Here is a 10,387-nt window from a genome sequence, read left to right on the forward strand (position 1 = left end):
ATTTATTGCGAGGGGAATTGATTACAAAAGTACAAAGAATGAAGAAAAGTACAGCACAGGAACAGGCCCTTCAGCCCTCCAAGCCTGCGCCGATCATATTGCCCGTCAACTAAAACATTTTGCACTTCCGGGGTCCGTATCCCTCTATTCTCATCCTATTCATGTATTTGTTAAGCTGCCTCTTAAACACCACTATCGTACCTGCTTCCACCACCTCCTCTGGGAGCGAATTCCAGACACTCACTACCCTCTGCATAAAAAATTTGTCCCACACATCTCCTCTATAGTTTTCTCCTCTCACCTTAAATCTATGTCCCCTAGTAATTGACTCTTCCACCCTGGGAAAAAGCTTCTGACTATCTACTCTGTCCATGCCACTCATAATTTTGTAAACTTCTATCAAGTCGCCCCTCAATCTCCGTCGCTCTAGGGAGAACAATCCGAGTTTCTCCAACCTCTCCTCATAGCTAATAATCTCCAGACCAGGCAGCGTCCTGGTAAACCTCCTCTGCACCCTCTCCAATGCCTCCATATCCTTCTGGTAATGTGGCGACCAGAATTGCACGCAATATTCCAAGTGTGGCCTAACCAAGGTTCTATACATATACTATGCAGCATGACTTCCCAGCTTTTATACTCAATACCCCTGCCAATGAAGGCAAGTATGCCACATGCTTTCCTGACTACCTTATCCACCTGCGTTGCCACTTTCAGTGACCTGTGGACATGTACACCCAGATCCCTCTGCCCGTCAATGCACTTAAGGGTTCTGCCATTTACTGTATAATTCCTGCCTGTATTAGACCTTCCAAAATGCATTACCTCGCATTTGTCTGGATTAAACTCCATCTGCCATTTCTCCGACCAAGTCTCCAACCGATCTGTATCCCGTTGTATCCTTTGACAATCCTCTTCACTCTGCAACTTCTCCAACCTTAGTGTCGTCTGCAAACTTACTAATTAGACCAGTTACATTTTCCTCCAAATCATTTGTGTATACTACAAACAGCAAAGGTCCCAGCACTGATCCCTGCGGAACTCCACTAGTCACAGCGCTCCATTCAGAAAAGCACCCTTCCACTGCTACCCTCTGTCTTCTATGACCAAGCCAATTCTGTATCCATCTTGCCAGCTCACCTCTGATCCCGTGCGACTTTACCTTCTGTACCAGTCTGCCATGAGGGACCTTGTCAAAGGCCTTACTGAAATCCACGTAGATAACATCCACTGCCCTTCCATCGTCGATCATCTTTGTCACTCCATCGAAAAACTCGATCAAGTTAGTGAGACACGACCTCCCCTTCACAAAACCATGCTGCCTCTCACTAATACGCCCATTTGCTTCCAAATGGTAGTAAATCCGGTCACGACGAATCTTCTCCAATAATTTCCCTACCACTGACATAAGGCTCACCGGCCTGTAATTTCCTGGATTATCCCTGCTACCCTTAAACAATGGAACAACATTGGCCATTTTCCAGTCCTCTGGGACCTCACCCATAGCCAGTGAGGATACAAAGATTTCTGTCAAGGCTCCAGCAATCTCCTCCCTTGCCTCCCTCAGTACTCTGGGGTAGATCCCATCTGGCCCTGGGGACTTATCCGCCTTAATATTCTTCAAGACGCCTAACACCTCGATTTTGATCTCAACATGATCCAGGCTATCTACACACTCTTCCCTAGACAAATCAACCGCTAAGTCCTTCTCTTTGGTGAATACTGATGAGAAGTATTCATTTAGTACCTTTCCCATTTCTTCTGGCTCCACACACAGATTCCCACCTCTGTCCCTGAGTGGGCCTACCCTTTCCCTGGCTACCCTCTTGCTTTTTACATATGTAGATAGAATAGATATCAAGAATAGATTCTTGATTAACAAAGCTGGGGCGGGGGGGGCGGCGGCGGTGAAAGGTTATCGGGGTAGGTGGGAGGTTACAATCAGATCAGCCATGATCTCATGAATGGCGGAGCAGGCTTAAGGACTGAGTGGCCTACTCCAGCTCCTAGCTCATATACTCGTATAATTGAAACGGGGCTATCTGAATAAGAAAAATGCCTGATGGCTATGTTGCAAAATGCATTATTCAGAACTGAACAGTTGGTTGTTCTTAACCAGGGAGACCATGACAATTGGCCACAGCGCCGGACAATGGGATGGCAGTGAGGTTAAGGAAAATCCTACTCTGGAACATTCTCCAGTGATCCCTGCTGAAAAATATTTGAGTGCCAACACTGGGTGAGAACAGAATTGGTCACATCTGTTCTGCCTCTCTGCAGGTTGTTTAGCCAGCGAGTTCATGAGGATCACGCTATGGGGCGACCTTTCATGCGGGTTCTCTTGTTCATCCACTGGAACCTCTGTGGAAGAGTTGTCAAAACTCTTGGAAAACGGTGAAAACAGCATTTTACTACCCACCCTGCCCACTATGTTTTACTCTTCAAAATTAAAGCAGAATGTAGTTGAGATGAGATGGGCAGATAGTTAAACAGCTGATTTTTCACTATATCTCTTTATTCATTCATTCATGGGATGTGAATATGCCTGGCTATGCCAGCATTTATTGTCCATCCCTAATTGCCCTTGAGAAAGGGGCAGTAAGCCATGTTGTGTAGGTACACCCACAGTGCTGTTAAGAAGGGAGTTCCAAGATTTCAACCCAGCAACAGTGATATATAGTTCCAGATCAGGATAGTGTGCAACCTGGAGGGGAACTTGCAGGCGGTGGTGTTCCCATGCCTCTGATGCCCTTGTCCTTCTAGGTGGTAGAGGTCATGGGTTTCTAAGAAGCCTTGGCGAGTTGCTGCAGTGCATCTCTTCAATGGTACACACTGCTGCCACTATGCACTGGTGATGGAGAGAGTGAATGTTTAAGGTGGTGGATTGGGAGCCAATCAAGCGGGTTGCTTTGTCCTGGATGGTGTTGAGTTTCTTGAGTACTGTTGGAGCTGCACTCATCCAGATAAGTGGAGAGTACAAGCAAGTAATAAGTACAGCAAGTAATTAGGAAGCCTAATAGAATGTTATCATTTATTGCGAGGGGAATCGAATACAAAAGTAGGGAAGTTATGCTTCAGTTATACAGAGCACTAGTGAGACCACATCTGGAGTATTGTGTAAAGTATTGATCAATCTTATTTAAGGAAGGATGTAAATGCGTTGGAAACAGTTGAAAGAAAGTTTACCAGACTAATACCTGGATTGGGTGGGTTGTCTTATGAGGAAAGATTGGACAGACTAGGCTTGTATCCACTGGAGTTTAAAAGAGTAAGAGGTGACATGATTGAAACATATAAGACGAGGGGTCTTGACAGGGTAGATGTGAAGAGGATGTTTCCTCTTGTTAGAAAATCTAGAACTAGGGGTCACTGTTTTAAAAAATAAGGAGCTGCCCATTTAAAACAGAGATGAGGTGAAATTTTTTCACTGAGGGTCAAGTTTTTGGAACTCTCTTCCTGAAAAGGTGGTGGAAGCAGAATCTTTGAATATTTTTAAGGCAACGGTGGGTAGATTCTTGGTAAGCAAGGGGGTAATAGGTTATCAGCAGTAGGTGGGATGCAGATTTCAGGTTACTCTCAGATCAGCCATGACCTTATTAAATGGCGGAGCAGGCTCAAGGGGCTGAGTGGCCTACTCCTGCTTCTTGTTCATAAATTCGTAAGTTTGTTTTAAAAAAAAACACTTGGCCCCCTCCATACTTGCAAATTACTGCCCCATTTACAACATCCTATTCCTTTCCAGTCCTAGGTTGTATTGTTGCCTCCCAAATTCATGACCATCACTCCTGAAACTCCATGTTGAGCACATCATCCTCCTCCAATGCCCCTCCACTGTGATCCAGCTGGGTGGGGCTAGTTTAATTCTTAACTGTCTAATTGTAACCAGAGAATTATCAGCACCATTCTCTGTTCCTGCAGCATAACCTCTGGTATCCCCCAAGGATCCTTGACCCCCTTCTATTTCTCTCTATTTCCAAGTTTGCTGATGACCCAAAACTAGGTGGGAATGTGAGTTGTGAGATGATGCAGAGGCTTCAAAGGGATTTAGATAAGAAAAGTGAGTGGGTAAGAAGATGGCAGAAGGAATATAATGTAGAAAAATGTAAAGTTATCCACTATGGTAGGAAAAACAAAAATACAGAGTATTTCTTAAATTGTTAGAGATTGGGAAGTGTTGATGTCCTTGTTCATGAGTCACTGAAAGCTAACATGCAAATGCAGCAAGCAATTAGGAAGGCAAATGGTATATTGACCTTTATTGCAATAAGATTTGAGCACAGGAGTAAAGATATCTTGTTGCAATTGTATAGAGCCTTGATGAGACTGTAGCTGGAGTAGTGTGTCCAGTTTTGGTCCCCTTACCTAAGGAAGTATGTACTTGTCATAGAGGGAGTGCAAACAAAGGTTCACCAGGCTAATTCCTGTAATGGTGGGATTATCCTATGAGGAGAGATCGAGGAGGTTGGGCCTATATTCTCTAGAGTTTAGAAGAATGAGTTTATTGAAGCATACAAAATTCTTAAAAGGGTTCGACAAGGTAGATGTAGGAAGGATGTTGCCCCTGGTTAGGGGAGTCTAGAACCAGGGGACATAGTCTCAGAATTAGGGTGGGCCATTTAGGACAGAGATGATGAAGAATTTCTTCACTCAAGAGGTGGTGAATCTTTGAAATTCTCTATTCCAGAGGGATGCTGAGAAGGCTCAGTCATTGAGTATGTTCAAGATAGAGATCGATAAATTTCTAGATATTAAAGACATCAAAGGATAAGGGGATAGTGCGGGAAAATGGCAATGAGCTAAAGATCAGCTGTAATCTAGTTGAACGGCAGAGCAGGCCAAATGGTCACCATCTGCTCCTATTTCCTGTGTTTCTCTAGCTCACTTCCTCCTTTAAAATATTTCTTAAAACCTACCTCTTTGACCAAGCTTTTGGTCATCTGATCTAATATCTCCTTATGTTGCTAGGTGTTATACTTTGTTTTATAATGCTCCAGTTAAGCGCCTTGGGATGTTTCATTGCTAAAGGCATTAGATTAATACATCGGTTGTTGTATTTAAATGTTACCCCTTGGCAACATCATCCAAAAGCAGTTTCCACATGTACACTAATTACGCCCAGCTTTCCCTTACCACCACCGTTCAACCCATCCACTGCCTCTAATGTGTGAGACTGTTTGTCTGATATCCATGAATGGATGAGCAACATTCCTTCCAATTAACTGTTGGGGAGACTGAAGCCAATATTTTCAATCCCCATGACTAACTCCATTCCCCTTGCCACTTACTTCATCCCTTTCCCTGGCAACTTCCTGAGGCTGTACCAGACTGTTCACAATCATAGTATCCTTTTGAACCCTAAGATGAGCTTCCGGTCACACATCTGCACCATCACTAAGACTAGCTGTTTCCAACTCTTGTTATAGTGCCTGACGCCAAACCTACCTTCACTCATCTGCAGCTAAAACCCTCATCCATGGCTTTGTTACCTCTAGACTTGACTATTCCTGGCTTATCTCCTGTGTTCTACCCTCACTAAACTTGAGGTAATCTAAAACTGTTGTACCTGATCTAAGTTGTACCAAGTCCTGTTCATCCTGCTCTCTAACCTACATTGGTTCCCGGTTATCCAACAGAACGATTTTAAAATTCAGCCTTGTTTTCAAATCCTGTCATGGCCTCGGCCCTCCCCATCTCTAATCCCCCCCAACCCAATCCTCAGATATCTACACTTCTCTAATTCTTACTTGTTCAGCATCCCTGATTTTAATTGCTCCAATATTGAGCTATGCCTTTAAGCTGCCATGGCCCTGATTCCCTTGTTGTGGCTCGATGTCAGATTTTGTTTTATAATGGTCCCGTGAAGTGCCTTGGGGTGTCTTATCACATTAAACATGCCACATAAATAAAAGCTATTTAATGCATACACAGAGTTTCCACCAAATTTCCAGCAGAGGAGGGGAGGTCCTGCATAAATTCTGAGGATAAGACTCCAGCCTCCTAATAAGATTCAACACAGGTCAGTTACTAATATTCCATATAATAAGACCACGAGAACCTCCCCAAGCCTCAGACTCTTTAGACCTGGTTAAAATGCATTAGAATTTCCTGCAGATATTGTCAGATTTTTCGACTTAAGTAGGGACTCAAAACTGTACATGCTGACTTGATTTTCTGACCAGCATTCGCATTGGTTTAAATGCTTTGCTGTAATTGCAGATTCAGAAAATCTGTCATGAATAGTCATACAACAATCTACAGACCATTTCCAGTATGATCTATTCAAAGGTTTAATTATAGCTTATTTTGTCTCCTTGTAGGTCCGCCACTATCGTGCATCCACCAGAACATGATGAAAGGAATTCATTTATCAGCTTTGAAAATCTTTAATGCATTTTCTGTTACTGAGGTGAGAAATTGGTGGCTGTTGGAAAAAGCCATACTAAAATCTCTGCTTCTAATGGACCAAGGAACTAAAACTTGCTTGAAGAGTTTGGGGTAGATTTTCCATTACGTTCACCCAAAATAACAAACAGCTGAGGGCTTTTAAGTGCAAATTAGGTCTAAGATAGATCGAGATTCCACTGTCTTTTGTGCTGGTTTATAAAACATTGTGCTGGAAGCTGACCCAACCCACAAAAGTAGAAAACTAGCCATGTCCTCAGACCACGTTAATCAGAATGCCAAGTTTCCAATAATTGCGCCTGTGTGCAGGTCATTTATGAGGCTCTTAATTTTAATCTATTTTGGTGCAAGGGCGATAAGTATTTATTTAAAAATTAAAATAATTTAAACTGACTATACTAGTGGAACTGGTAAATGGTTCTGTATGGTTTAAATTCAGGTATTTAATCAGGGTACTCACTGGTGGTGGGCTAGGTACTTACTAAAAATGCTTGTTTTATGTCATAATACAGCTGAAATGGATTTAATAAAACCACTCAATTATTATCTGTATTAAAAAAAGATATTCCATTAAGTGCTAAAAATGCTGTCCAAATGTGCTGGAAGATTTTAACGTTCTGTGCTGTGTAAATAAAGGAGTGGGAACTTGAGCAAAAAAATTTAATTCTGAAAACTAGCAATTTTGCCCTGATTAGAACCTAAGCAGAAATTCTACCTTTTTTAAAATACACTTAATATACAACTTGCCCTTTTTTAATTTCAAATCAGATTTTAATTTTCCTTCATTTTATTTTAGTTACCCAAGAAACCTGCACCCTATGTTACAGTTCCTTTATGTAACAGACACCTTGCTCTCAGAAAAACCTTGCTTCAAATCAGTACCTCTTAAAAATGCTCCTTATTACGATCAGGAACAGGGTGAGACTCCTTGGGTGGAAATTGCTACTCTAGACCATCCATGCAGTAACGAACTGTACCCACAGGGTTGAGTTATTAGGGTAAGACCCCTTTTGCAGATAACTTCTTCCTTTCCCCATTCTTCCTGCAGCCAACATGCATAGCATTGAGCAACCTAATCCACATCTGCAAATTCACATGAAACTAGCAGCCAAAGATGACGTTTTTGAAACTTCCTCCCCCAAGAAGTAAAGGCACAAACCCATCTCCTCACTTATGAATTTTTTGTATTCCAGGACACTATGCCAAAGCAGTGCAAGCTGATATCCTACTACTATAGTACTGTGTAATAGCACTCCAACACATTATATCACAGAGAATTTTAAACGTTTAAACTCAGCATGTCAAGCTAGTAGCTAGTCTAAAAAAACTCACATCACAAATGCTTTATTCCCTGAAAATTAAATGCATAGTAATTTAAGTTACAAATTCAGAAATACTTTTAGCCACTTCCAATTATATAAGGGCCAGGGTTTTACCCGCCACTGCATCTCCCCCCGGTGGATGCTGCGAACTATTTAAATCTCCATTCAGTTCGGCAGGACCGTAATATCCTACCAGGTGGGAGGGTGGGTAAAATCCTGGCCAAGGTCAAGAAAATCAATTTCTGTTTCTGAAAATAATTCTGTACTATAATCCAATTAATCTTAGATTCCATATTAGAAGTCATTGTACATTGACTGTTTTGGAAAAAATTGGTCTTGAAGAGATTCTAGAATGAAGTTTGCTAAGTCTTTGGGAAATATCTAACCAAGCTGCTACATGCAGTGACCTTTCTTACTAAAAAGGTCTCAATCTCAAGACACCCTATCCCATGGGTGACAAAACTATTCAGGCTAATAATTTTGAGATAGTTATACACAATAACATAGACCAATTAGTACTAAGTCTCTGTGGTGGCTCACTAAAGTCTGAAAACTTAGTGTTTTAAAGTTGTATGGTTAATGGAAAAATAAAAATAAATTTACAAATTAACGTAGTTTCATTATCTCCTTATGGCCAATGAATTATGTCTTCATTCTAATGATCAGTTGGCTCTGCTGAGTTTTTAAAAAATTCATTCATGGGATGTGGGCATCTCTGCCTAGGCCAGCATTTATTGCCCATCCCTAATTGCCCTGTTCAGAGAGCATTTAAGAGCCAACCACATTGCTGTGGGTCTGGAATCACACGTAGGCCAGACCAGGCAAGGACATTAAGTGAACCAGATGGGTTTTTACAACAATTGACAATGGTCATCATTAGACTTTTAATTCCAGATTTTTATTGAATTCAAATACCACCATCTGCCATGGTGGGATTCAAACCTGGGTCCCCAGAAATACCCCAGGGTCTCTGGATTACTAGTCCAGCGACAATACCACTATGCCATCGCCTCCCCTGTGAACTGAAAACGGACCCACGTACTGTTTTGAAATCCAGCCGCTATTTGGCTACTGAGCATTAACAACTTGACACACCGAAACAAAATTCTCTTACAGTAGTCAGGACACTGGCAAATCATTCTCATCTCCAATCTAATAAAATGCAAAAAGTGTAAATTCAATCTAAAACAGGTAACAAATTAATGATATGCTCAGGTTATAACAATCTCTTAGGTGAATATGATCTTTGGCAAAGACAAGATAAAAATCAAAACACAACAAAATAACTGCAAGTCTTCTGCTTAGATTCCATAAAGCCCATACGACATGGCAATGACAAAGGTTTGCATGTCCTACTCCTGAAGATTAAATTTGCTGGCAACTGGAAGACGACCAGGAAAATTAACTTCACTTTGACATGTCAATTTAAAAGTGTTTTTAAAAAATAAAATCAATGCTTAAGTAGAACCTTCCCTTTCCTAAATACTGCTAATACCAATTGGTAATAAACATCTACCTGTTATAAAGGATTAATAGTTTATTCAAAGATCATTAATTTGCCACTGAGTAGACAACATAGGAGGCTATAGGCATATGGGAGTCTGACAAGGGCAGCAACTCAAAATTCTGATTCTAAAATCATTTTATTCCAGTCATTTTGAGTTCTTTTACAATTCAAGTCAAGGCCTGTATTCATTGAAGTTTCAAAGAATGAGAGGCGACCTTTTTGAAACGTAAGATTCTTAGGGGGCTTGACAGGGTAGATGCTGAGAGGTTGTTTCCCCTTGTGGGAGTCTAGGACCAGAGGGCATAATCTCTGTGGAATTCTTTACCACAGAGGGGTGTAGAGGCTGAGTCGTTAAGCATATTCAAGGCTGATTGATTTTTTAATTAGCAAGGGAATCAAGGGTTATGGGGATAAGGCAGGAAAGTGGAGTTGAGGATTATCAGATCAGCCATGATCTCATTGAATGGCGGAGCAGACTTGATTGGCCGAATGGCCTACTTCTGCTCCTACGTCTTATGGTCTTAAGTTGCAGTTTCAAAGACATGTAACTCAATGCTGAACTTAAAACAGCCTATTTTAGAAGTGGAGAGTGCCAAATGATTCATTTGAAATTTAATGCATCCCCAGTGTCCCTGCCCTAAAGGGAAGACCTTGGAGGTCTATGACAAATACTTTTGAAATTTGGTCACTTACGTGGGAAGACACAGCAGCAGGTCCCACAACAGTAATGAGATGTGGTTGTGGGCTGAGAGATAAACTGATCATAACACCAAAAGAACTCCTTAAAAAACAGAAAATGCTGAAAGTACGCAGTTCAGGCAACATCTGTGGCAAGTGAAGCAGTTGACTTTTCAGGTCGATGACCTTTCATCAGACTAGAAAGGGTCATTAACCTGAAACATTAACTCTGTTTCCCACTCCACTGACATTGCCTGACTTGCTGTTTACAGCATTTTGTTTTTATTTCAGATTTCCAGCTTCCATAATATTGTGCTTTTGTGAAACAAGTCCCTGTTTTTCTTCAAATAGTGCTATGGTATATTTTAGACCATCTGGACAGACAGATTCAGCTTGAAGTCTTACCAGAAAGACCATATTACTAGTATTACAGTTTCACAACCACACTGAAGTGTCAGTCTGTATTCAGGTCCTGGAGTGG

At 41.4% G+C, this 10,387-nt stretch overlaps 1 protein-coding gene across 2 annotated transcripts in view; it reads left to right on the forward strand.

The window, feature by feature from the left end:
* The window catches only part of LOC144693754 (soluble lamin-associated protein of 75 kDa-like), a 104,341-nt gene that overhangs the window by 90,908 nt on the left and 3,046 nt on the right, over window positions 1–10,387 (forward strand). Inside the window, exon 14 of one of the 2 annotated variants that reach the window (XR_013579596.1) lies at window positions 6,315–6,403. Coding sequence is in view for 1 of the 2 variants with exons in the window: in XM_078563819.1 (XP_078419945.1) it covers window positions 6,315–6,347 (33 nt within the window). In the remaining variant the exon portion in view is untranslated. Of the gene's footprint in view, window positions 1–6,314; window positions 6,453–10,387 lie in introns of those variants that run through there. The other variant, XM_078563819.1, reaches the window with a different exon arrangement.

This window comes from Cetorhinus maximus, chromosome 2 (genome assembly GCF_964194155.1).
Source record: "Cetorhinus maximus chromosome 2, sCetMax3.hap1.1, whole genome shotgun sequence".
Taxonomy (NCBI): Eukaryota; Metazoa; Chordata; class Chondrichthyes; order Lamniformes; family Cetorhinidae; genus Cetorhinus; species Cetorhinus maximus.